Source organism: Mobula hypostoma, chromosome 1 (assembly GCF_963921235.1).
Source record: "Mobula hypostoma chromosome 1, sMobHyp1.1, whole genome shotgun sequence".
Lineage (NCBI taxonomy): Eukaryota > Metazoa > Chordata > Chondrichthyes > Myliobatiformes > Myliobatidae > Mobula > Mobula hypostoma.
The window spans coordinates 249,588,266-249,615,720 of NC_086097.1; the positions used below are offsets into that span (position 1 = coordinate 249,588,266).

The window sequence follows — 27,455 nt, forward strand, 5'->3', positions numbered from 1 at the left end:
GGCCACACATTTTAATTCCACATCCCATTCTGATATGTCTATCCACCGCCTCCTCTACTGTAAAGATGAAGCCACACTCAGGTTGGAGGAACAACACCTTATGTTCCGTCTGGGTAGCCTCCAACCTGATGGCATGAACATCGACTTCTCAAACTTCCGCTAATGCTCCACCTCCCCCTTGTACCCCATCCGTTATTTATTTATTTATATACACACACATTCTTTTTCCTTCTCTCCTTTTTCTCCCTCTGTTCCTCTCACTATACCCCTTGCCCATCCTCTGGGCTTCCCCCCTCCCCCTTTCCTTTCTCCCTAGGCCTCCTGTCCCATGATCCTCTCATATCCCTTTTGCCAATCAACTGTCTAGCTCTTGGCTCCATCCCTCCCCCTCCTGTCTTCTCCTATCATTTCGGATCTCCCCCTCCCCCTTTCAAATCTCTTATTAGCTCTTCTTTCAGTTAGTCCTGACAAAGGGTCTCGGCCCAAAACGTCGACTGTACCTCTTCCTAGAGATGCTGCCTGGCCTGCTGTGTTCACCAGCAACTTTGATGTGTGTTGCCTATATTGAGTTCAATGTGACTGACAACTCCTGCGCACCTCTGCTGCCAAACTGTATCGGTCTCTATTACTCCTTTGGGTTCATCAGATGTGTGAAGATGGGGTGCTTGCTGCACAGCTTGCTCTCCACATTGTACTGCCCTGGCTTGTATATATAGACAGTTAGGACACAACATCCATGGTCAACCTTGACTTACAGAGGGCTACTACATTCACATCCAAATTGATAATGTACATAACAGCAAGACCCTGTGGTATTGTAGACTTCCAATCACAAAAAACTCTCCACCATCATTCTCTCTCCTATTACCATGCCAATTTTAGATCCAATTTGCCAACGTTCCCTCCAGCCCAGGTCTGCCATCTGAGACTTTAACAAAGGTCCTGCTGAAGTTCGTGTTTAGTACATTAGCCATACTGACCCAGGCAACCATAGGCAGCACAATAGCACAGTGGTTAGCAGAATGCTTTACTGTACCAGTGACCTGGGTTCAATTCCCGCCACTGCCCACTAGGAGTTTGCACATTCCCTCCCTGACTGTGTTGGTTTCCTCCAGGTGCTCTAAATTCATTCCGGTTGGTAAGTTTATTGGTCATTGTAAATTGTCCCAAGATTAGACTCGGATTAAATCAGGGGATTGCTAGGTAGGACGGCTCAAATGGCTAGAAGGGCCTATTCCACACTGTATCTCAATCAATCAAAAATAAATATTAATATCTTTTGTTACTTCAAAAATTTTCAACCAAATTTATAACTCCCCAATTAAAGCCACAAAGACAAGCTTTGTCTTTCCATTCTACCTTGTGCAAATCTGCCACCGATGGCATTTAATTTAAATGCCATTTTCCTCAACGAAGTTCAACTGATTGGAGATACAACTTCTTGCAATTCTAGACAAATAACCTAAAAACAAGAGTTTTAACAATTCTAGACAAATAACCTAAAAACAAGACTTTTAACAAGATAATATGAAGCGTTTTGTAACTTGTAGGATTTCTCAAAATGTGCCAATTGATGACTCCTTTTTATTTTCTGGGCATTTGTGAAAGATATGAACAAAGAGGGATTAAAGTTGACTGCTCTGCACAGGAAAATAACGTACCTTCAGCTCCACATCTGAAGATCATCAGCACCAAAAATAGTAACGAAACTGCTAGCCTGCTGCTGTAGGCCATGAGGAAAAGGCTACTGCAAAACAAGGAAACAATTCATCAGTAATCAACAGTTTGCATTTCTTAAACACAGTCACGAGATCGCTAGAGCAGGTGTTCCCAACATTTTTTATGCCATGGACCAATACCATTAAGCAAGGGATCCATGGACCCCGGGTTGGGAACCCTTGTACTCGAGAATCTCACTCACACTCTCCTTTCAAAACAGTGATATCACGTTGCTTTGTAACCAACAAGAAAACTCAATTTTGTGATCGTGCAAAAACTTACTGCTAAAACACGGCTCTGTTTAGTGTTGCCTGTTTCTTTAAGAGCAGAAATTTTAATTACTAATGTGAATAAAATAACTAAGCACAAGTTAGCATTTGATTTCTGTAAATCAGAGAAACAGGCAGGCTGACGTGTGGCAGTCGTTCTCAGATTAAGGCTGAGGCATGCAATTCTGTCAAAAGATCAGGCCAAATGTATTTAACTCTGGCTGCAGTTCAGTAAAGTACTACTGGCAGTAACATCCTCTTTATAGATCAGCTTGTCTCTGATTTTTCCATCTTCTGAATTAAAATACAGCAGTCAGAGACAAGCTGAAGCTCATTTGTGGACACATCTGAGCAAACTTCTTCACTCAACTCACCACTGAGGTATGTGGTGGAACAATGATGTCGCTGTAACTACTCAGGTCAGGCAGCATCTGCAGGGAGAGAAAAGAACTAATATTTCAGATTGAAGACCCATTCAAAAGGGAAGTCAAAACAGGTTTGTGTTAAACCAAACACATTAAATAGTACGAGATACTAACAGATGTCCAAAACTACTTTCCTTACCCAACAATAAACTGAATGCATTAGTGATAATTTTTCAAAACTCTTTAGATTCTGGACTAGTTCCTGAGGATTGGAGGGTGGCTAATGTAACCTCACTTTTTAAAAAAGGAGGGAGAGAGAAACCGGGGAATTATAGACCGGTTAGCCTAACATCAGTGGTGGGGAAAATGCTACAGTCAGTTATCAAAGATGTGATAACAGCACATTTGGAAAGCGGTGAAATCATCGGACAAAGTCAGCATGGATTTGTGAAAGGAAAATCATGTCTGACGAATCTCATAGAATTTTTTGAGGATGTAACTAGTAGAGTGGATAGGGGAGAACCAGTGGATGTAGTATATTTCGATTTTCAAAAGGCTTTTGACAAGGTCCCACACAGGAGATTAGTGTGCAAACTTAAAGCACACGGTATTGGGGGTAAGGTATTGATGTGGATAGAGAATTGGCTGGCAGACAGGAAGTAAAGAGTGGGAATAAACGGAACCTTTTCAGAATGCAGGCAGTGACTAGTGGGGTACCGCAAGGCTCAGCGCAGGGACCCCAGTTGTTTACAATATATATTAATGACTTAGACGAGGGAATTAAATGCAGCATCTCCAAGTTTGCGGATGACACGAAGCTGGGTGGCAGTGTTAGCTGTGAGGAGGATGCTAAGAGGATGCAGGGTGACTTGGATAGGTTAGGTGAGTGGGCAAATTCATGTCAGATGCAATTTAATGTGGATAAATATGAGGTTATCCACTTTGGTGGCAAAAACAGATTACTGTCTGAATGGTGGCCGATTAGGAAAAGGGGAGGTGCAACGAGACCTGGGTGTCATTATACACCAGTCATTGAAAGTGGGCATGCAGGTACAGCAGGTGGTGAAAAAGGCGAATGGTATGCTGGCATTCATAGCAAGAGGATTCGAGTACAGGAGCAGGGAGGTACTATTGCAGTTGTACAAGGCCTTGGTGAGACCACAACTGGAGTATTGTGTGCAGTTTTGATCCCCTGATCTAAGGAAAGACATCCTTGCCACAGAGGGAATACAAAGAAGGTTCATCAGATTGATTCCTGGGATGGCAGGACTTTCATATGATGAAAGACTGGATCAACTAGGCTTATACTTGCTGGAATTTAGAAGATTGAGGGGGGATCTTATTGAAACATATAAACTCCTAAAGGGATTGGACAGGCTAGATGCAGGAAGATTGTTCCTGATGTTGGGGAAGTCCAGAACGAGGGGTCACAGTTTGAGGATAAAGGGGAAGCCTTTTAGGACCAAGATTAGGAAAAACTTCTTCACACAGAGAGTGGTGAATCTGCGGAGTTCTCTGCCACAGGAAACAGTTGAAGCCAGTTCATTGGCTATATTTAAGAGGGAGTTAAATATGGCCCTTGTGGGTAAAGGGATCATGGGGTATGGAGAGAAGGCTGGTACAGGGTTCTGAGTTGGATGATCAGCCATAATCATACTGAATGGAGGTGCAGGCTCGAAGGGCCAAATGGCCTACTCCTGCACCTATTTTCTATGTTTCTATGTTTCTATGAATAAATCTGATAAAATAATTATGAAGGAAGTAATAGCGCTGATTCTTCATGATGCATTGACTGCATGACAGCAGAGCCATGGCGTCAGAGTATTATAGCACAGAAATAGGCCTTCAGTCCGTCTAGTCTGTGCCAAACTGTTATTGTGCCTCGACCCGCACTCTCCATATCCCTCCACCCATTTACTTATCCAAATTTCTCTTTAATGTTGAAATTGAACCTGCAAGTTCTTAATCTCAATGGTTCTTCACAAGGCCTTGGATCAACTGGACAATACAAACCCCTACGTCACAATGCTATTCATTGAATATAGCTCAGCATTAGACCATCAAGAACCATTATGAGGGAAAAGATAAAAAGATGCAAGCTAGCAAACAATATCAAAGTGGATAGTAAAAGCTTTTTCCAGTATGTAAAAAATGAAAGAAAGATGAGAGTGGTTAGAGGGCTGTGAGAAAATGAGGCTGGAGAAATAACAACGGGGGACAAGGAGATAACAGATGAACTAAATGATTATTTTGCATCCGTCTTCCCTGTGGAAGACACTAGTAGTGTGCCTGGTGTTGAAGGGTGCGAGGGAAGAGAAGTAAGTGTAGTTACTATTACAAGGGAGAAGGTGCTCAAAAAGCTGAAAGACCTAAAGATACACAAGTCACCCAGACCAGATGAACTGCATTCTTTGGCTCTGAAGGAGATAGCAGTAGAGATTGTGGAGGCATTAGTAATGATCTTTCAAGCATCATTGGACTCGGGCATGATGCCAGCGGGCTGGAAAAATTGCAAGTGTCATTCTACCCTAAGAACAGAGGGAGACAGCAGAAAGGAAATTGTAGACCAGTTAGCCTGACCTTGAAGTCAATTGTTAAGGATTAAGTTATGGAGTACTTGGTGATATGGGGCAAGGAAAGACAAAGTCAGCATGGTTTCCTTAAGAGAAAATCTTGCCTGACGAACATGTTATAAATCTTTGAGGAGATTACAAGTAGGATAGATAAGGGGGATGCAATGAATGTTGTATATTTGGACTTTCAGAAGGCCTTTGACAAGGTGCCACACATGAGGCAGCTTACCAAGTTAAGAGCCCATGGCATTACAGGAAAGTTACAAGCATGGTTAGAGCATTGGCTGATTGGTAGGAGGCAGCGAGTGGGAATTAAAGAATCCTTTTCTGACTGGCTGCCAGTGACTAGTGGTGTTCCGCTTGGGTCGGTATCAGGATCACTTCTTTTTATGCTTTATATAAATGAGTTATGATGATGGAATAGATAGCTTTGGTGCCAAGTCTGCAGATGATACAAAGATTGGTGGAGGGGCAGGCAGTGTTAAGGAAACAAGAAGGTCGCAGAAGGACTTAGACAGATTAGGAGAATGGGTAAGAGAGTGGCAAATGAAATACAATGTTGGAAGATGCACGGTCATGCACTTCAGGAGTAGAAATAAATGTGCAGACTGTTTTCTAAATGGGGAGAAAATCCAAAAACCTGAATGCAATGGGACTTAGAAGTCCTTGTGCAGAACATCACAAGGGTTAACTTACAGGTAGTTGGTGGTGAGGAAGGCAAATGCAATGTTTGCATTCATTTCAAGAAGTCGAGAATACAAGAGCAGGGATGTGATGTTGAAGCTTTACAAGTCACTGGCAAGGCCTCACCTTGAGTACAGTGAACAAATTTTAGGAACGAAAGGGTTATCATATGAGCGATGTTTGATGGCTCTGGGTCTGTACTCGCTGGAATTCAGAAGGATGAGGGGTGATCTCATTGAAACAAATCAAATGGCCTAGAAAGAGTAGATGTGGAAAGGATGTTTCCCATGGTGGGAGAGTCTAGGACAAGAGGGCACAGCCTCAGGATAGAGGGGCATTCATTTAAAACTGGTGGGGAATTTGTGGAATTTGCTACTAAGTCAGCTGTGGAGGCCAGGTCATTGGATGTATTTAAGGCACAGATTGATAGGTTCTTGATTGGACATGGCATCAAAGGTTACTGGGAGAAGGCCGGGGAGCGGGCTGAGGAGTGGAGGGGAAAAAAGGATCAGCCATGATTGAATGGCGGTGCAGACTCAATGCGCCAAACAGCCTAATTCTGCTCCCTTTTCTTATGGTCCAAAGATGACGTCCATAATTAAGGACCCCCATCACCCAGGGCATGCCCTCTTCTTATTGTTACCATCATAAAGGAGGTACAGAAGCCAGAAGCCACATACTCAGCAATTCAGGAATAGCTTCTTCCCCTCTGACATATGATTCCTAAATGGAAATTGCACCCCTGGATACTACCTCACTTTTTAAAAAATATATATATATTATTTCTGTTTTTGCTCTATTTTTAATCTATTCATTATACACATATACACTTACTGTAATTGATTTACTTATTTTTCTTTCTATATTATCATGTATTGCATTGTACTGCCGCTGCTAAGTTAACAAATTTCACGACACATGCCGGTACTTCTGATACGCTTTGCTTGAGCCAACGGCCAGAGTGAAAAGATATGCAGGGGCAGCACATGGGTCACCATGCTCCTGGTGCTGACACATCATGCACAAAGCTTACTAACCTGGCACCTTGGGAGCACCCAAAGGAAACCCACCTGGTCACCAGGAGAGCATACAAATTCCTTACAGAGAGTGCAGGGAATTAAATACGGGTCACTGGCACTGTAAAGCGTTAGGCTAACTGTTATTGAGGCTCTAGTCAGGAAAAAAAAGAGGCATGTGTTATGCATAGGAACTGGGATCAGCAAGTTCTTTGGGAAGTAGAACAGATGAAGGAAATAAGGAAGGATTAGGAGGGACAAGAGACATTGTTGGGAGACAAAATGCTAATACATTCAATTATGTTAGAGTAACTACGGAGATAGAATGTACACTCAGATCAACGTGGCAATCTAAGTGTGGAGCCACAGGAGATGAGTGAAGTCTTAAATGAATATTTCACTTTTGTACCTACCACAAAGGACATGGAGGGAAGAAAACATATCAACATCATGGAGGTGGTGCTGATGGTCTTTACGTACATAAAGGTGGACAATGCCCAGAGACTGACTAGTTGTATCCTGGGAGACGTGGAAAGCAAGGCAGGTGATTGCCAGAACTGAAACAAGGATTTTTGTACCTCCAAAGTGAGGTACCAGAAGATGGGGGGGGGGGGGGTTCATATACATAGTGCCTTTATTTAAGGAGAGCTGCATGCAAAAAAAAAGGAAACTACAAATGAGACAGTGGGGTAAAAGTTACTAGAAGGGGTCCTGAGGGCCAGGACTTCTTTGCAATTAGGTAGGCAAGGATTGACTTTCAAAAGGTGGAGCCTCAGGAAGGTGGCTTTCATTACCTTCAAGATCCAGGGCATGCCCTCTTCTCATTACAGACATCAGGGAGGTAGTGTAGGAGCCTGAAGATGTTCACTCAACATTTTTAGAACAGCTTCTTCCCCTCCGCCATCAGATTTCTGACTGGTCCCATGAACATGACTCACCATTTTGCTCTCTTGTTGTTCTATTTATTTTTTTATACATTTGCTATTGTAACTTACATTGTACTGTACTGGTCCCACAAAACAACCAGTTTCACAACATACGTCAGTGATAATAAACCTGCTTCTAACTCGTTTTGTGGGAAATCATGTCCACAAATTTGAACCTTTTCTCTTGCAGAGGTGACTGGGAGCATTAATGAGGAAAGGGGTACAGGTATTATCTACCTTGGACTTTAACAAGGACTTTTGCAAGGTCGTCTGGATTGCAAGGTTAGATGGTTGAGAGAACAAAATGGATACAAAATTGGCTTGGTGCCGGAAGTCAGAGAGTGGAAGTGGAGGGGCTGGTTTGCATATTTAAGTCAGAATCAGATTTAATATCACCGGAATATGTAATGACATAGGCCGGCTGGTGGCGCAGTGGTATCAGCGCCGGACTTCAGAGCAAAGGTTCTCGAGTTCGAATCCAGCCGGCTCCCTTGCACGCTTTCCATCCGTGCTGGGCTGAGCGTCAAGCTAGCAATTCAGCCTTGTAAAAATAAGAAAGCCTGCTAAAAAACCGCCGTCATGACGGTGTCCCGCTGACTCCACTCAGAGTTAAGGCTTTCTTCTTCTTATGTAATGACATTTGTAACTTTACAGCAGTAGAACAATGAAATACATGATAAATAAGTGCAATCACCAACGGTGTTGTATTTTATTTAGCGACACAGCACGGTGTAGGCTCTTCTGGCCCTTTGAACCATGCCACCCGAGCGACCCCCGACATACCCTATTTAACCCCAACCTAACCATGGGATTAGGATTGGTTAAGCTTGGGTATCAGTTGATTTTGTTTAACAATGATTTGGGTAAGATGATAGATGCTCTTTTATATTCCAGAGTTTTGCTACTCACATCATTCAGATGAGATTTCAACTGGACTTTGTTTTACACAGGAGACTTCTACCACCCACCAGGTTCATGATTTTGATTAAATAAAACAACATTAGAAATGTTATATGATCGAGACACAAAGATAGTACAAATAAATTAGAATTATGATCAATTAAATTATCACCATCTTTCAGTTGCAGACAAAGGACACAGCTATTTTGTAAATTTACCAATGATGGTTGTAGAAGGTAGCATCTCCCGGAGGGTCCCATTTACCCTCTTGCTCTGTAATACAGAAAAAGAGAACTTGTTAAATACTTTTCTTCCTCTTTCATACTTCAATACCAACCACACTCTTTCACTTTGTACCCTTCATGTTTGTTATTTTAATCCGCTGTGCAAACATTTATCATTCTCTGATATTTTGCAACGCAAAGTACCCCGTACCATTTTTCAATCACTGGACAATCACTCACAGGAGAGATTTAAAACTTGGCAGCATGACTTGTCCATTTCCTTGCACTTTTTTTTCCCAAACCCATTTCAACAACATATCCTTTTAAATTCCACACTAAAGAGAATTCATGAACCATCCAGCAGCATAGAGGTTAGCATAACACAATTGCAGCGCTAGAAATTGGGCTCAATTCCCACTGTAGGAGCCACATATCGACTTATTGCCCATCTCTATTGGATTTGTGTTGCTTATCCTCACTGAGCTAAGGTAATTTGTCATGTGGGTTTGTTGCGTCGCTTTGGGTGGTGGTAGAAATAAACAGTCCCCGCTCACCTGCAGGGTGGCATATAGAGAGGAGACAAGTAGAGAGTGTGTTTTTTGTTGACTGCTCATCCTTGTTTGAATTTGATCCAATTATGTTCACTTTTGCTTTACATGAATTACAGAAGTCAAATGATTTTATTGTTGGTTTGTAATAAAGGATTAAATGTACTTCTTCAATTTGGAATTGTGTTAATTGAAAGCACTTCATACAGTGTGATACTCCTTCACTTAGCCTCTCAGAGACTTTTAGTTTGTATTCAAGTAGTTGCTACAACATCACCCAACCCCCCCCCCCCTCCCGTGAAGAGCTCGTACATTCTCCCTGTGACTGCATGGGTTTCCTCCCACAGTTCAAAGACATACAGGTTAGTAAGTTAATTGGTCACATAACTGCAATTGGGCAATGCTGGGATGTTGGGCTGATTGCTATGCTATATCTCTAAATAAAATTAAAAAATAAAATCGAAGTTTGTCACCAGTAAGTGGACATTGAAACAGCATATCAATCAAGATGCTCGGCTGTGTGATTACAAAGCACAATCTTTTGGCATTTTTCATAAAAATATTTGTAACCAATCATGCATTTACAACATATTATTTTTAGAACAAAATATGTCAAAATCTGAAAGCAAGCTACTTGGGAATCAGTAATTTTTGCCCCTCATATTGAGAAGTGTAAATCTGGAAGGCTCCCTCTAACTGGCTGAATGGGTTAATCCATTTCTCATGCAATCAAAACGCTTGGGAAATTTCCAACAAGCACAATAAGTAGTTAATTGTTCCTTTTCTAAAAAGAAGTCCTTCAAAGCTAAAATTAAAGCCACATGTTTGAAAGTGTTCATAACTGCGGGAGTCCAGCTACAGCATATTGCAGCAGCAGCTCAATATTTTTTCCCCAGTAACTTTCTTTGAATGGGAATTTGGAATGCAATGCCTGTTGGAACAGAGAAATTTTCAATAACTGTTCTTAGAAGTGAATGTGATAAATAGTTGAAGGACAAAATCTGCTCCGTGCATATGAAAGTGCCATGGAGTGAGATGAACTTTGAAAGGGTTGGCAGAGGTTCAATGAATTAAGTGACCTCCTTCTGTAGGGTGTGACCCGACAATAACATTTTTTAAATTTTGCTGATGAACTAGGTGGCCTATTCCTGTGCACAGTTTGCACATAAACTCTGGTGCCACATTTAAATCAGATTGGCAGATCAGTCCATAATCAACAATTTCGGTTGCAATTGTAGCACCACTGATGTAACTTTTCAGGGATTGTCTGCCTGGAGTCCATCAGTGGTTGCATAACCAGGACTTGTGATGTGCACCAGCTGCTCATATGACCACCCACTGCCTGCTCCCGTGGCTTCACATGACCCTAACTGGAGGGGAGGGTTACTAAGCAGGTACTACACTTTGCCCAATGGTGGTCTACAGACTAGCGGAGGTGAGGAGTGCCTTATACCTACTTTGCTGAAGGTGTACCTCCACCGCAGTGATTTATAAAGTATAATATTCTGCTGGAAGAAAAATACTCTGATTTAGAGGGATATCATAATTAAACTAAATAAAAAGTTGCCAGTTATACAAAATGGCATGATCCTCACATTTCTGGAATCAAGACATCATTGTTTCCATGAGGTATATTAACCATAAGACTGCTGAACGGATTCTGACCCGGATCTGGGCCGTACCCTCCAAATATCCGGACCTGCCTCTCGGTTTTTTTGCACTCTTACTTCCCATTTTTCTATTTATGATTTATAACTTAAATTTTTAATATTTACTAATTTTGATTATTTTTAATATTTAATATTTGTAATCCAGGGAGTGGGAAGTGCAGAATCAAATATCGCTGTGATGATTGTACGTTCTAGTACCAATTGTTTGGCGACAATATAGTATAAAGTAGAAATTAAATTACTCGAATCTAATTATTCAAAAAAAAAATTCAACTACAAATGATGTGCATATGGACAAAACAGTAATAAAATTCTTTACCAACTAGATCCAGATACATAGCTTTACATGGGTGCAGAGAATAATCAGAGACAGTAACCCGAATACTGACTATGACTATATCCTGTTGAATGATTCCAGGAATGAAAGGGTTAATGTACGAGGAGCATTTGACGGCTCTGGGCCTGACTCACTGGAGTTTAGAAAAATGGGGGTGGGGGATGAAATCTCATTGAAAGGTCTCGATAGAGTGGATGTGGGGAGGACATTTCCTATAGTGGGGAGTCTACAACCAGAAGGCACAGCCTCAGAACAGAACATTTAGGACAGAGACGAGGAGGAATTTCTTTAGCCAGAGTGGTGAAGCTGTGGAATTCTGTGCCACAGATGGCTGTGGAGGTCAAGTCATTCAGCATATTTTATGCAGAGGTCGATAGATTCTTGATTAGTCAGGGCATCAAAAGTTACGGAGAGAAGACAGGAGAATGGGGTTAAGAGAGATAATAGATCAGCCACGACTCTATTGACCGAATTACCTAACTGTGCTTCAATATCTCACAGTCTTCTGGTGAATTCATTTAACCAGACAAGCCCGAGATGTACCCACAGAGTTCTTAACAAGCTCCATTGTCATAGCAAGACCCAAACATCCAGGTGCAGACTCGTGACACTTCTCTATTCCCTGATCCATTACGAATAGGAACTTTCCCTGGCTCCAACAACACTCTGAAGGAGTCTCAACCCCCCCCATCAGAGTTACCTGTGGTTCCAAATGTTGTCTTTTGACTTTCTCGCAACTCAGTCATGCATTAACAAATGCTTGCAAATGAAGACAGCTGATAATAGCATGAACTGTTATTTTATTGTACATTTCATTCGCTTTCAAGATGTTCCCATGTTACTAACAGCTATCTGTAAAACAAACAAGGTCCAAAGGAGAACTAGCAAAAAAAACATGCAAATGTGAATGAATATGTCTATTCAAGTTCATCCATCTAATTTCTTCGTGCAGCTTTAGGGGGTTAGATCATCGTTAATATTTTCAAATCTTTCTTTCCCACTTAATGTTCAAAGAGTAAAGGAAAATATTAATGAGAAAACTATAGCAAAATAAAAGAAAAAATCCTTACAATCAATAACTTATTAACTTGATTCCCTGTTAGAAATATTCACAGAAGTCTACACAAGCCGTTCCATCTGAACTTAGTTGAGAATATTTACCTGTGTGAGGAAAGATACATACATTAGAAAGGTCTGTCACCTTGCATGCAGAATGCACTTTGAAAGCAGACAGAGACCCTCCACTGGTCAGGATGGCCCTTACATTCAACTGCTCCATCTCTGACACCTCCCTCCCCTTTCTCAATCTCTGCCTCCATCTCTCGAGACAAACTGTCAACTGACATATTTTATAAACCTACTCACTCCCATGGTTATCTCAACTATACCTCTTCCCATCCTCTCTCCGGTAAAAATGCTGTTCCCTTCTCTCAAGTTTCTTCGCCTCTGCCACATCTGTTCCCAGATGCGGCTTTCCATCCTTCTTTAAAGGATGGGGTTTCCTTCCCTCTGCTATTGATGCTGCCCTCATCTGCATCTCCTCCATTTCCCAAACATCCATGCTCACTCCATCTCCCGCCGCCTTAAAAGTGATAGCGACCCTCTTGTCCTAACCTACTACCCCATAATCCTCCACAACTTCTGTCATCTCCAGAGGAATTCTACCACCAAACGTACTTTAGCAACACACAAAATGCTGGAGGAACTCAGCAGGCCAGGCAGCATCTATGGAAAAGAGTACAGTCGACATTTTGGGCCGAGACCCTTCAGCAGGACTGGGACAAAAAGCTCTATATTGGTGAGACCTGCCATAAATTAGGGGACCACTTCTTCGAGCAGCACTGCACCTTTCTTTACAAGCGGGACTTCCCCGGTGGCCAAGTATTTTAAATCCCATTTCGACATGTCAGTTTATGGCCTTTTGTGCCAAGATGAGGTGGGAGAGCAACACTTTATATTCCGTTCAGATGGCATGAATTGATTTCTCCTTCCAGTAAACAAATTTCCATACCTTCCTCTATTCCTCACTCTAACATTTTACTTCTTCTTACCTACTTATTACCCCTGGGTCTCACCTCCTTCCCTTTCTCCAATAGTCCACTCTCTTCTCCTATCAGATTCATTCTTCTCTAACCCTTGCCCTTTCCAAACCACCTGGCTTCATCTATCACCTTCCAGTTATTCTCCTTCCCCTGCCCCCAACTTTTTATTCTGGCACCTTCTCCCTTCCTTCTCAGTCCTGAAGGAAGGTTTCAGCGACTGTTTATTCAGTTCCATTGATGCTGCCTGACCTGCTGAGTTCCTCCAGCATTTTGTGTGTTGCATATCATTCAACCTAGTTTCCTGAGGAGTCTCTGATTTAACGTAAAAATGTAGCAAGTACAAACCAGAAAGAGAGGCCTACAAGAGGGGTCTTTCAGAGAGTTGTCTAGCAGAGAGAGATCATGCATCAGCTAAAAAATAATGGTAATCTCTGGATCCTATTGCATACTGAGCATAGTTTTATCATGTTTTAAATGCACAAATCTAAAAATTTTCCCACACTTACAGTAAAATTACAAGAGCCTCGGAGGTGCTGGTTTGGCAGATTTTACAGACCACTGGATATTATGCATTACTGTTCAAGAGATTACACCATAACGTAATGCGATTGCAGCAGAACATAGACAAATTGGAAGAATGGGCAAAAAATGGCAGATGGAACACAGTGTTGGGAAATGTATGATAATGGATTTTGGTAAATAGTGCAGGCTATTACCTAAATGGGAAGAAGGTTCAAACACCATAGGTGCAGAGGGCCTTAGAAGTCCTCGTGCAAGATTCCCAGAAGATTAATTTGCAGGTTGAGTCTGTGCTGAAGGTAGCAAATGCAATGTTGGCATTTATTTCAAGGGGAATAGAATAGAAAAACAAGGAGATAATGTTGAGACTTTATTGGACACTAAGCAGGACGCACTTCGAATATTGTCAACAGTTTTGGGCCCCGTATCTCAGAAAGGATGTATTGTTATGTGGAGAGAGTCCAGAGGAGGTTCATGAGGATGATTCCAGGAATTAAGGGGTTAACACACGAGGAACATTTGGCAGCTTTGGGCCTGTACTCACTAGAATTTAGAAGAATGCGGGGGCATTTCATTGATCTAATTCTGCTCCTATGTCTTATGGTAAATCAGTGTGATTTCCAAATAACTAGATACAGGATCCATGGACATTTACTGTGCAGCAATTTCTCTAACAATGAAGTCTAACTTTGTGTTCGGAATAAATTACTTGGTTGATTTCTTCATTTTAATTCTGTTACACCAGGCATTCAACAAACCCCCTCTCCTGTGATCCATTACCAACCTGATTTTTCCAATTGACCTGCATGTTAAAATCTCCCGTGACTATCATAATATTGTCCTTTTGACTTGCCTTTTCTACTTCCTTTTGTAATCTGTGGTCCACCTCCCGTCACTGTTAGAAGGCCTGTATATAACTGCCATCAGGGTCCTTTTACCCTTGCAGTTTCTTAACTCAACCCACAAGGAGTCAACATCTTCCAATCCTATGTCACATCTTTCTACTGATTTGATGCCATTCTTTACCAGTACAGCCACACCACACCCTCTGCCTACCTTCCTATCACTCTGATACAATGTGTAACCTTGGACAATCAGTTCCCAACTACAACCATCCTTCAGCCACAACATCATACCTGGTAATCTGTAATAGTGCAACAAGATCATCCACCTTATTTCTTATACTACACGCATTGAGATACAACACCCTGAGTACCGTATTTGCTACCCTTTTTGATTCTATATCCCTAAAGTACTGATACTCACCCTGTTGGCTGCAACTAAGTCCCATCACCTGCCTGCCCTTCCTGACAGTCTGACTGCACGCTATCTTTACTTTTTTATCATCCGTCCTATCCTGAGTCACTTCATTTTGGTTCCCACCCCCCTGCCAAGTTAGTTTAAACCCTCCCCAACAGCTCCAACAAACCTGCCCGGGAGAATATTGGTCCCACTTGGGTTCAGGTACAACCCATCACTTTTGAACAGGTCACACCTCCCCCAGAACAGATCCCAGTTATCCAAGCACCTGAAGCCCTGCCCCCTGCACTAGCTTCTCAGCCATGCATTTATCTGCCAAATTATCCTGTTTCTACCCTCACTGGTGGGTGACACAGGTCGCAATCCAGAAGGTACTACCCTGGAGGTCCTGCTTCTCAGCTTTCTACTGAGCTCTCTAAACTCTCTTCAGAACCTTTTTGCTTTTCCTTCCTATGTCATTGGTGCCAATATGTACCAAGACATCTGAGGGTTCCCCTTCCCTCTCCAAAATGTTGTGTACGTGATCTAAGATGTCCTGACCCTGGCACCTGAGAAGCAACATACCATCTGGGTATCCCGTTCACATCCACAGCATCTCCTGTTTTGTTTCCCTCACTCCTGAGTCCCCTATCACTACCACTCCCCTCTTCTCTCTCTTTCCCCTCTGCACCACAGACCCATGCTCAGTGCCTATAACCCAGTCGCCATGGCATTCTCCCAGGAGGTCATCCCCCACAGAAGTATCCAAAGCAGTACACTTGTTTTTTGAGGGGAATGGCCACAGGTGAACCAGAGGAGATAACTTCACTCACCCCATCACTGAACTGCTCCCACAACCTATGGACTCACTTTTATCTCATGCTCGAGATTGATAGCTTATATATTATTATTTCTTTTTTTCTTTTTTGTATTTGCACAGTTTGTTTTATTCTGCACACTGGCTGTCTGAGTACAGTCTTTCATTGATTCTATTGTGGTTACTGAATCCATTGAGTATGCCCGCAAGAAAATAAATCTCAGTGTTGTATACGGTCATACATGTACCTTGATAATAAACTTACTTTGAACTTTGAAACGTCAGCAGAACAATCATGCTAGAACTGCAGAAAGGATTATTATGCCACAACTAGAAGGTGTATAGCTGTGGCATAACTACTGCTTTATACAGTTATTAGTGTTGTATAATCTATACAAAATACAACAGGAAGGGTACGCTGGCATTGGAAAAGGTGTAAATGCACACAACAGGAAGGTTATGATGGTATCAGAGGGTGCAGATACTCCTAGTTACCTATGATGCTACATATATCTTTATATTTCGGCAGTCCAAGCTACCCATCTGCTTCAAGCAGGCTTCAATTATACTGGTGTCTAAGAAGAACATGGTGACTGGCCTCAATGACTACCATCCAGTAGCACTTACATCCACTGTGATGAACCTGGTGATGAAAGTTATCAACTCCTGCCTGAGAAGAAACTTGGATTCACTCTAATTTGCCTACAGAGACAGCAGGCTGTTCACTCAACCCTGGAACATCCGGATAGCAAAGATGCATACATCAGGATCACTATTCCCTCTAAGTTGCTCAGATGTGTGGCTGCAAAGTAACTGAAATGCTCCCGCACACATAGTCTTTGTTACCGCACAGCTGGAATTTTCTCTTATATACTATTAACCTACTTTTCAAATTAGGTTAACATAATTCTGAAATTATGGAAATATAATTTTGAATTCTAGGTTAATATAATTGTGAAATACCCTATAATTAATTACGTGTTAATGAACGTAATCCATAATTTTTTTTAAAATAATAAACATACCATAACCTTTACTTTGAGATATTTTAGAGCTTCAATGTACTTACATCATCAGTGTTTCAAGTTACAACCTTGGAACATCTGAACAGCAAAGATGCATACATCAAGATGCTCCTTATCAACTACAGCTCAGCATTCAATACTATCATCCACTCAAAACTAATCAATAAGCTCAAAGACCTTGGCCTCAATACCTCCTTGTGCAATTGGATCCTCGATTTCCTCACTTGCAGACCCCAGTCAGTTCAGTCTGGCAACAACATCTCCTTCACAATCTCCATCAGCAGACTATTTGCATCACAACCTAGAATGGAAATACCATTGCCCTTGTACTGAAAATCTAACAAGTAGTAGTGGATACAGCCCAGTCCATCACGGGTAAAGCTCTCCCCACCACTCCGCACATCTTCACGGAGTGTGCTGCAGCAAAGCAGTGTCCACCACCCAGGACCCAGGACATGCTCTCTTCTCACTGCTGCCAGCAGGAAGGAGGTCCAGGAGCCTCAAGACCCACACCACTAGGTTCAGGAACAGTTATTACCCCTCAACCATCAGGCTGTTGAACAGCCCCATCACTGAAATGTTCCCATAACCTATGTTCTTATTTTCAATGATTCTTCATCTCATGTTCTCAATATGATTATGAAGACACGTAGTCCTCTTTTATTGTCATTTAGTAATGCATGCATTAAGAAATGATACATTATTTCCTCCGGTGTGATATCACAAAACACAGGACAGACCAAGAGTGAAAAAACTGACAAAACCACATAATTATAACATATAGTTACAACAGTGCAATAATACCATCACTTGATGAAGAAGCCTATGAGCACAGTAAAGTTCAAAGTTTCTCAAATGTCCCACATCTCACGCAGATGGGAGAAGGAAGAAAACCTCTCCCTGCCATGCCGACCACAGTCCAACTCTGAGTCATCCGAAAACTTCGAGCTCTGATCAGCTCTCTGACACCGAGTACTGAGCACCATCTCTGTCCGAACGATTCGACTTCCTTCTCAGTCGCCAAAACCAGGCAAGGCCGGGGATTTTGAGGCCTACCCTCCGAAAGATTCCCAACCACACAGTAATGACAGCAGCGAATGGGTGTTTCAGAAATTTCTCCAGATGTTCCTCTGTGCTTTCATCACGTCCATTCTCCATCAAATCAGAATTGATATTTATTGCTTATTTATTTTTCTCTTGCTTTTGTACATGCACAGATGGCTTTTGCACAATAGTTTTTTGTCTGTCCTGGTGAGTGTAGTTTTTCATTGATTCTATTGTTTATTGGATTTACTGAGTATGCCCACAGGAAAATGAATCTCATGGTTCTATGAACCTTTAGGTTCACAAGGATGATTTTGGGAATGAAAGGGTTATCATACGAGGAACGTTTGATAGCTCTGGGTCAGTACTCACTGGAATTTAGAAGAATGAGTGAGTATCTCATTGAAGTCTTTCGAATGTTGAAAGACCTAGACATGGTAGATGTGGAGATGTTCCCCATGGTCGGGGAATCTAGGACAAGAGGGCACAGTCTCAGGATAGAGGGCTTCCATTTAAAACAGAGATACATAGAAATTTCTTTAGCCAGAGAGTGGTGAACTAAGGTATTTAGCATCACAGGCAGCTGTGGAGGCCAGGTTGTTGGATACATTTAAGGCAGAGCTTGATAGGTTCTTGATTGGACACGGCATCAAAGGTTACATGGAGAAGGCTGGGGAGTGGAGCTAAGGAGAGGATTGAAAAAAAAAGGAGTAGCCATGATTGAATGGCAGAGCAGGCTTGGTGGGCCAAATGGATAATTCTGCTCCTATGTCTTATGGTCTTATATGGTGACATACAATTGAAAGGATATGATGGTATTGGAGAGGATGCAAAGGTGAAATTTACAAGAATGCTCCAAAATCAAGAGATAAACTATAATTAAGAAGAGAGTCCTAATAAAGGCCCAAAGTGTTGACTATTTATTCCTCTCCATAGATGCCACTTTGCTGAGTTCCCATAGCATTGTGTGTGTGTTGATTATGAAGATAGGGTAACTTGGCTGAGAATGTTTTCTTATGCACAACAGAAACTGACGAGAGGTTGAACTACACCAACTAGAAAGGAAACCAGAAAGCCTGTATTTGCTTAGCACAAAGGCTGGTAACTACAGAAACAGATCTCAGTTAATTAGTCTAAGCATAAGAAAGGATTTCACTTAGCAAGTGATGGGGAGGCAAAAATTCACTATCCAAGAGGGCATTTTACAAATACTCCAAGAAAACCGGAGGAGCCTGGTCCTATAAATCAATAACTGGGAAGGGAAATGACACTGAGTGTATATCTAACTGACACGGACGCAATGCACCAAGTAATTGCAGTATATGCTGCAAATTTCCGTAAATATACAACATCTCCGTTATGTTTCCCTCAAATCCCTCACTAATCAGCACATTTCTGCAGCACACCGTTTCCTAGGTAGACAAGAGACTACAGATTAGAAAGGTGCAAATACAAATGGAAAGGGAAAAAAGAATTTAATGCACAGCAAGTTGAGTCCCTCCTTTGGTCGGGGTTGACCATGGATGTTGCATCCTAGCTAACTATATTCAGTCGATACGCAAGCCAGGACAGTACGATATGGAGAGCAAGCTGTGAGCCATGTAACAGGCTTCCCCTCTCCTCGCAGCTGATGAATACAAAGGAATGGGCAGAGATCAGCAGCATCTCAGGAGTTGCCAGTCAGCACTGAACTCAACATAGGACTTCCTTCAGGACTCCAGCTCTGGATTTTCCTTGAGGCTTATTACAAAAGCCTTCCCCATGAGTAGATGTAGCCACAGGGCAGTGGAGGTTTAGTCATAGTCATAGTTGTACTTTATTGATCCCGGGGGAAATTGGTTTTCGTTACAGTTGCACCATAAATAATTAAATAGCAATAAAACCATAAATAGTTAAATAGTAATATGTAAATTATGCCAGGAAATAAGTCCAGGACCAGCCTATTGGCTCAGGGTGTCTGACCCTCCAAGGGAGGAGTTGTAAAGTTTGATGGCCACAGGCAGGAATGACTTTCTATGACGCTCTGCGCTGTATCTCGGAGGAATGAGCCTCTGGCTGAATGTACTCCTGTGCCCAACCAGTACATTAGGTAGTGGATGGGAGACATTGTCCAAGATGGCATGCAACTTGGACAGCATCCTCTTTTCAGACACCACCGTCAGAGAGTCCAGTTCCATCCCCACAACATTACTGGCCTTAGAAATGAGTTTGTTGATTCTGTTGGTGTCTGCTACCCTCAGCCTGCTGCCCCAGCACACAACAGCAAACATGATTGCACTGGCCACCACAGACTCGTAGAACATCCTCAGCATCGTCCGGCAGATGTTAAAGGACCTCAGTCTCCTCAGGAAATAGACGGCTCTGACCCTTCTTGTAGACAGCCTCAGTGTTCTTTGACCAGTCCAGTTTATTGTCAATTCGTATCCCCAGGTATTTGTAATATATTTGTAATATACCAGTATTTGTAATATATTTGAGATCAGAGTTTTCCTTCTCCTAAATAAACTGCAACCACAACTGATGACCCCCAAATGCTTGAAGCAACTGATTTTAAAGGTGCCAGTAACCCACCTTTGCCTCTTCTCCTGTTAGTAGAAACAGTTTTGCCAGGCTTAGTAGCTAAGCCACATGTGAAGGCCAGGAGCACGACTTGGTTGTTAGAGGCTATTTGAGACACACACCATTGTAATAAGCAATACCCCTACTACCAGGCCTCCCCCACCCACCCACCCTGTATATGACAACCTTAAGGAATTTGCACAAGTAAAACAAGAGAACACAATGCAGAAGAAAAAGCTACCAACATCTAAGAATTTTTGGCAGAAGGAAGAGAGAAGTTACACAACATTGGTGGTCATTTGAAGTCGTTAAAGCTGTAGTGCTGGCACCTTTAAAACCAGTTGCTTCAAGCAGTTGGGGCTCATCAATTGTGGCTGGCAACACAAAATGCTGGAGGAACTCCCGGTCCTGCTGGAGTCTCAGCCCGAAATGTCAATCCTTACTCTTTTCCATAGATGCTGCCTGGCCTGCTGAGTTCCTCCAGCATTTTGTGTGTGTTCCTTCTGATATTACCTTCAGTTTGCAGTGGCACAACGACTTGCAGTGACCCAGGTTCAATTCTGGCCATTGCCTGTGAGGAGTTTGTACATTCTTCTCGTGATGGTGTGGATCTCCTACAGGTGCTCCAATTTCTTCCCACGGTCCCAAGACGTTCAGGTTGGGAGGTTAACTGGTCATCATAAATTGTCACGTGATTAGGCTAGGGTTAAATTGAGAGATAGCTAGGTGCATGGCTCGAAGGGCCTATTAGAGTAGTGATAGAAAAGCACAATACTTGCTTCAAAAAGACAACTACACCAGTGCCTAAGAGGAATAACATGAGCTGCCTTAATGACTATCAACCGGCAGCACTCATATCTACAGTGTTGAAATGCTTTGAGAGGTTGGTCATGACTAGACTGAACTCCTGCCTCAGCAAGGACCTGGACCCATTGCAATTTGCCTATCGCCACAATAGGATAACCATAGATGCAATCTCAGTGGCTCGTTACACAGCCTCGGACCACCTGGACAATACAAACACCTATGTCAGGATGCAGTTCATCGACTATAGCTCAGCATTCAACACCATTCCCACAATCCTGATTGAAAAGTTACAGAACCTGGGCCTCTGTACCTCCGTCTGCAATTGAATCCTCGACTTCCTAACCAAAAGGCCACAATCTGTGTGGATGAGTGATTACATCATCTCCTCACTGACAATCAACACTGGCGCACCTCAGGGGTGTGTGCTTAGCCCACTGCTCTACTCTCACTATACCCATGACTATGTGGCTAGGCATAGCTCAAATACCATCTATAAATTTGCTGACGATACAACCATTGTTGGTAGAATCTCAAGTGGTGATGAGAGAGTGTACAGGAGTGAGATATGCCAACTAGTGGAGTGGTGTCACAGCAACAACCTGGCACTCAATGTGAGTAAGGCAAAGAGCTGATTGTGGACTTCAAGAAGGGCAAGACGAAGGAACACATACCACTCCTCATAGAGGGACCAGAAGTGGAGATAGTAAGCAGTTTCAAGCTCCTGGGTGTCAAGATCTCTGAGGACCAAACCTGGTCGCAAGATATCGACACTGTTATAAATAAGGCAAGACAGCGATTATACTTCATTAGGAGATTGAAGAGATTTGATATGTCAACAAATACACTCAAAAACTTAAATAGACGTACTGTGGAGAGCATTCTGACAGGCTGCATCACTGTCTGGTATGGGTGGGGTGCTACTGCACAGGACCAAAAGAATCTGCAGAGGGTTGTAAATTTAATTGGCTCCATCTTGAGTACTAGCCTACAAAAGTACCCAGGACATCTTCAAGGAGCTGTGTCTCAGAAAGGCAGTGTCCATTATTAAGGACCTCCAGCACCCACGGCATACCCTTTCCTCACTGTTGAAATGAATTGACTTTATTTCTTACATCCTTCACATACATGAGGAGTAAAAATCTTTATGTTACATCTCCATCTAAATGTGCAATCATAGTAATTTATAATAAATAAACAGTCAATGTTATATAGAGTATACTCAAATCAGCGTGAGTTCATCAGTCTGATGGCTTGGTATAAGAAGCTGTCCCGGAGACTGTTGGTCCTGGCTTTTATGCTGCAGTATCACTTCCCAGATTGTAGCAGCTGGAATAGATTGTGGTTGGGTTGACTCGGGTCCCCAATGATCCGATGGGTCCTTTTTACACACCTGTCCTTGTAAATGTCCTGAATCATGGGAAGTTCACAACTACAGATGTGCTGGGCTGTCTGTAGGTTACCATCAGGTAGGAGGTACAGAAGCCTGAAGGCACACACACAACAGTTTCTTCCCCTCTGCCATCTGATTCCTAAGTGGACATTGAACATGTGACCACTACCTCACGTTTTTAAATATATATATTATATCCCTTTTTTGCATGATTCGATATACATATACTGTAATTGATTTACTTATATTATTTTTTTCCTCTTCTTCTATATTATGTATTGCATTGAACTGCTGCTGCTGAGTTAACAAATTTAACGACACATGCTGGTGATAATAAACCTGATTCTGAAGCAGGCCCTTTGGCCTATCTAGTCCATACCAAACCATTTAAACTGCCTACTCCCATCGGCCTGCAGCAGGACCTTACCCCTCCATACCCGTACCGTCCATATACCTATCCAAACATCTCTTAAACAATGAAATCAAGCTTGCATGTACCACTTCAGCTGGCAGCTCATTCCACACTCTCACAACCCTCTGAGTGAAAATGGTTCTCCTCATATTCTCCTCAACCCATGACTTCTAGTAATAGTCCCACCCAACATCAGTGAAAAAAGCCAGCTTGCATTTACCTTTTCTATACCCATCATAATTTTGTATACTTCTATCTCAAATCTCCTCTCAATCTTCCACATTCCAAGGAATAAAGTCCTAACTTATTCAATCTTTCCATGTAACTCAAGTCCCCCAAACCCAGCAACATTCTTGTAAATTTTCTCTGTACACCTTCAACCTTATTTACATCTCTCCTGCAAGTAGGAGTCCAAAACCGCACATAATACTCCAAATTCGGCACCACCAATGTCTTATACAACTTCAACATAACATCCCATCTCCTGTACTCAATACTTTGATTTATGAGCCAAAAGCTTTCTTTACAAACCTATCAAACTGTGAAGCCACTTTCAAAATGTATTCCCAGATCCCTTTGTTCTACTCCTCAGTGCCCTACCACTCACTGTGCAAGTCCGACCCTGGTTGGTCCTACCGAAGTGCAACACCTTGCACTTGTCGGCATTAAATTTCATTTGCCATTTTTCAGCCAATTTTTCCAGCTGGTTAAGATCCCCCCACAAGCCATGATAGCCAATCAATGTCGACATGGTCAAGTGGTTCAGTTGTTGTTCAGTCCAAACATCAGAATGGGGAAGAAACATGAAAGAAGTGACTTTGACCATGGAATGATTGTTGGTGCCAAATGGAGTGGTTTGAGTGTCTCAGAAACTGTTGATCTCCCGGGATTTTCACCTGCAACAATCTCTAGAGTTTATAAATAGTCAAAAAACAAAAAATCACCCAGTGAGCAGTAGTTCTGTGGGCAAAAATGCCTTGTTAATGTACATTCAGCCAGAGACTCATTCTACCGAGATGCAACACAGAGCGTCATAGGAAGTGATTCCTGTCTGTGGCCATCAAACCTTACAACTCCTCCCTTGGAGGGTCAGACACCCTCAGCCAATAGGCTGGTCCTGGACTTATTTCATAATTTCCTGGCATAATTTACATATTACTATTTAACTATTTATGGTTTTATTACTATTTATTATTTATGGTGCAACTGTAATGAAAACCAGTTTCCCCTGGGATCAATAAAGTATGACTATGACTAATGAAAGAGGTCAGAGGAGGATGGCCTACTGGTTCAAAGTGACAGGAAGGCAACAATAACTCAAATAACCACGCATTATAACAGTGTGTGCAGAAGAGCATCTGTGAATGCACAGCACATTGAATCTTACATGGAAACATAGAAAATAGGTGCAGGAGTAGGCCATTCAGCCCTTTGAGCCTGCACCACCAATCAGTATGATCATGGCTGATCATCCAACTCAGAACCCTGTACCAGCCTTCCCTCCATACCCCCGATCCCTTTAGCCACAAGGGCCATATCTAACTCCCTCTTAAATATAGCCAATGAACTGGCCTCAATTGTTTCCTGTGGCAGAGAATTCCACAGATTCACCACTCTCTGTGTGAAGAAGTTTTTCCTCATCTCAGTCCTAAAAGGCTTCCCCTTTATCCTCAAACTGTGACCCCTCGTTCTGGACTTCCCCAACATCGGGAACAATCTTCCTGCATCTAGCCTGCCCAAGCCCTTTAGGATTTTATACATTTCAATAAGATCCCCCTCAATCTTCTAAATTCCAACGAGTATAAGCCTAGTCGATCCAGTCTTTCATCATATGAAAGTCCTGCCATCCCAGGAATCAATCTGGTGAACCTTCTTTGTACTCCCTCTAAGGCAAGGATGTCTTTCCTCAGATTAGGGGACCAAAACTGCACACAATACTCCAGGTGTGGTCTCATCAAGGCCTTGTACAACTGCTCCTATACTCGAATCTTCTTGCTATGAATGCCAATATACCATTCGCCTTTTTCACCGCCTGCTGTACCTGCATGCCCACTTTCAATGACTGGTATATGACACCCAGGTCTCGTTGCACCTCCCCTTTTCCTAATCAGACACCATTCAGATAATAATCTGTTTTCCTGTTTTTGCCACCAAAGTGGATAACCTCACATTTAGCCACATTAAATTGCATCTGCCATGAATTTGCCCACTCACCCAACCTATCCAAGTCACCCTGCATCCTCTGAGCATCCTCATCACAGCCAACACTCCCGCCCAGCTTCTTGTCATCTGCAAACTTGGAGATGCTACATTTACTTCCCTCATCTAAGTCACTAATATATATTGTAAACAACTGGGGTCCCAGCACTGAGCCTTGCGGTACCCCACTAGTCACCGCCTGCCATTCTGAAAAGGTCCCGTTTATTCCCACTCTTTGCTTCCTGTCTGCTAACCAATTCTCCACCCACACCAATACCTTACCCCCAATACCATGTGCTTTAAGTTTGCACACTAATCTCCCGTGTGGGACCTTGTCAAAAGCCTTTTGAAAATCCAAATATACCACATCCACTGGTTCTCCCCTATCCACTCTACTAGTTACATCCTCAAAACAAATTCTATGAGATTCGTCAGACATGATTTTCCTTTCACAAATCCATGCTGACTTTGTGATGATTTCACCGCTTTCCAAATGTGCTGTTATCACATCTTTGATAACTGACTCCAGCAGTTTCCCCACCACCGATGTTAGGCTAACCAGTCTATAATTCCCCGGTTTCTCTCTCCCTTTTTTTAAAAAGTGAGGTTACATTAGCCACCCTCCAATCCTCAGGAACTAGTCCAGAATCTAAACAGTTTTGAAAAATTATCACTAATGCATCCACTATTTCTTGGGCTACTTCCTTAAGCACTCTGGGATGCAGACCATCTGGCCCTGGGGATTTATCTACCTTTAATCCCTTCAATTTACCTAACACCACTTCCCTACTAACATGTATTTCCCTCAGTTCCTCCATCTCACTGGACCCTCTGTCCCCTACTATTTCCAGAAGATTATTTATGTCCTCCTTAGTGAAGACAGAACCAAAGTAGTTATTCAATTGGTCTGCCATGTCCTTGCTCCCCATAATCAATTCACCTGTTTCTGTCTATAGGGGACCTACATTTGTCTTAACCAATCTTTTTCTTTTCACATATCTATAAAAGCTTTTACAGTCAGTTTTTATGTTCCCTGCCAGTTTTCTCTCAATCTTTTTTCCCTTTCCTAATTAAGCCGTTTGTCCTCCTCTGCTGGACTCTGAATTTCTCCCAGTCGTCAGGTGAGCCACTTTTTCTGGCTAATTTATATGCTTCTTCTTTGGAATTGATACTATCCCTAATTTCCCTTGTCAGCCATGGGTGCACTACCTTCCCTGATTTATTCTTTTGCCAAACTGGGATGAACAATTGTTGTAGTTCATCCATGCGATCTTTAAATGCTTGCCATTGCATATCCACCATCAACCCTTTAAGTGTCATTTGCCAGTCTATCTTAGCTAATTCACATCTCATACCTTCAAAGTTACCCTTCTTTAAGTTCAGAACCTTTGTTTCTGAATTAACTATGTCACTCTCCATCTTAATAAAGAATTCCACCATATTATGGTCACTCTTACCCAAGGGGCCTCTCATGACAAGATTGCTAATTAACCCTTCCTCATTGCTCAATACCCAGTCTAGAATAGCCTGCTCTCTAGTTGGTTCCTCGACATGTTGGTTCAAAAAACCATCCCGCATACATTCCAAGAAATCCTCTTCCTCAGCACCCTTACCAATTTCATTCACCCAATCTATATGTAGATTGAAGTCACCCATTATAACTGCTGTTCCTTTATTGCACGCATTTCTAATTTCCTGTTTAATACCATCCCCAACCTCACTACTACTGTTAGGTGACCTGTACACAACTCCCAACAGTGTTTTCTGCCCCCTAGTGTTATGCAGCTCTACCCATATCGATTTCACATCCTCCCGGCTAATGTCCTTCCTTTCTATTGCGTTAATCTCCTCTCTAACCAGCAATGCTACCCCAACTCCTTTTCTTTCCTGTCTATCCCTCCTGAATATTGAATATCCCTGAATGTTGAGCTCCCATCCTTGGTTACCCTGGAGCCATGTCTCTGTGATCCCAACTATATCATATAAATTAATAACAATCTGCACTTTTAATTCATCCACCTTGTTACCAATGCTCCTTGCATTGACACACAAAGCCTTCAGGCTCGCTTTTACAACACTCTTAGCCCTTATACAATTATGCTGAAAAGTGGCCCTTTTTGATTTTTGCCCTGGATATGCCTGCCTGCCACTTTTACTTTTCACCTTACTAC

The 27,455-nt window shown here is 42.3% G+C and overlaps 1 protein-coding gene across 11 annotated transcripts in view; it reads right to left on the reverse strand.

The window, feature by feature from the left end:
* The window catches only part of reck (reversion-inducing-cysteine-rich protein with kazal motifs), a 206,482-nt gene that overhangs the window by 148,917 nt on the left and 30,110 nt on the right, over positions 1–27,455 (reverse strand). The window contains exons 2-6 of one of the 11 annotated variants that reach the window (XM_063066967.1): positions 12,302–12,392; positions 10,682–10,729; positions 8,671–8,725; positions 2,363–2,419; positions 1,662–1,747 (exon numbers count right to left, since the gene is read on the reverse strand). In XM_063066967.1, coding sequence (XP_062923037.1) covers positions 1,662–1,734 — 73 coding nt within the window. In that variant the 5' untranslated portion in view covers positions 1,735–1,747; positions 2,363–2,419; positions 8,671–8,725; positions 10,682–10,729; positions 12,302–12,392. Of the gene's footprint in view, positions 1–1,661; positions 1,748–2,362; positions 2,439–8,670; positions 8,726–8,887; positions 8,906–10,681; positions 10,733–11,931; positions 11,991–12,301; positions 12,393–27,455 lie in introns of those variants that run through there. The other 10 variants (XM_063066947.1, XM_063066957.1, XM_063066975.1 and 7 more) reach the window with 10 other exon arrangements.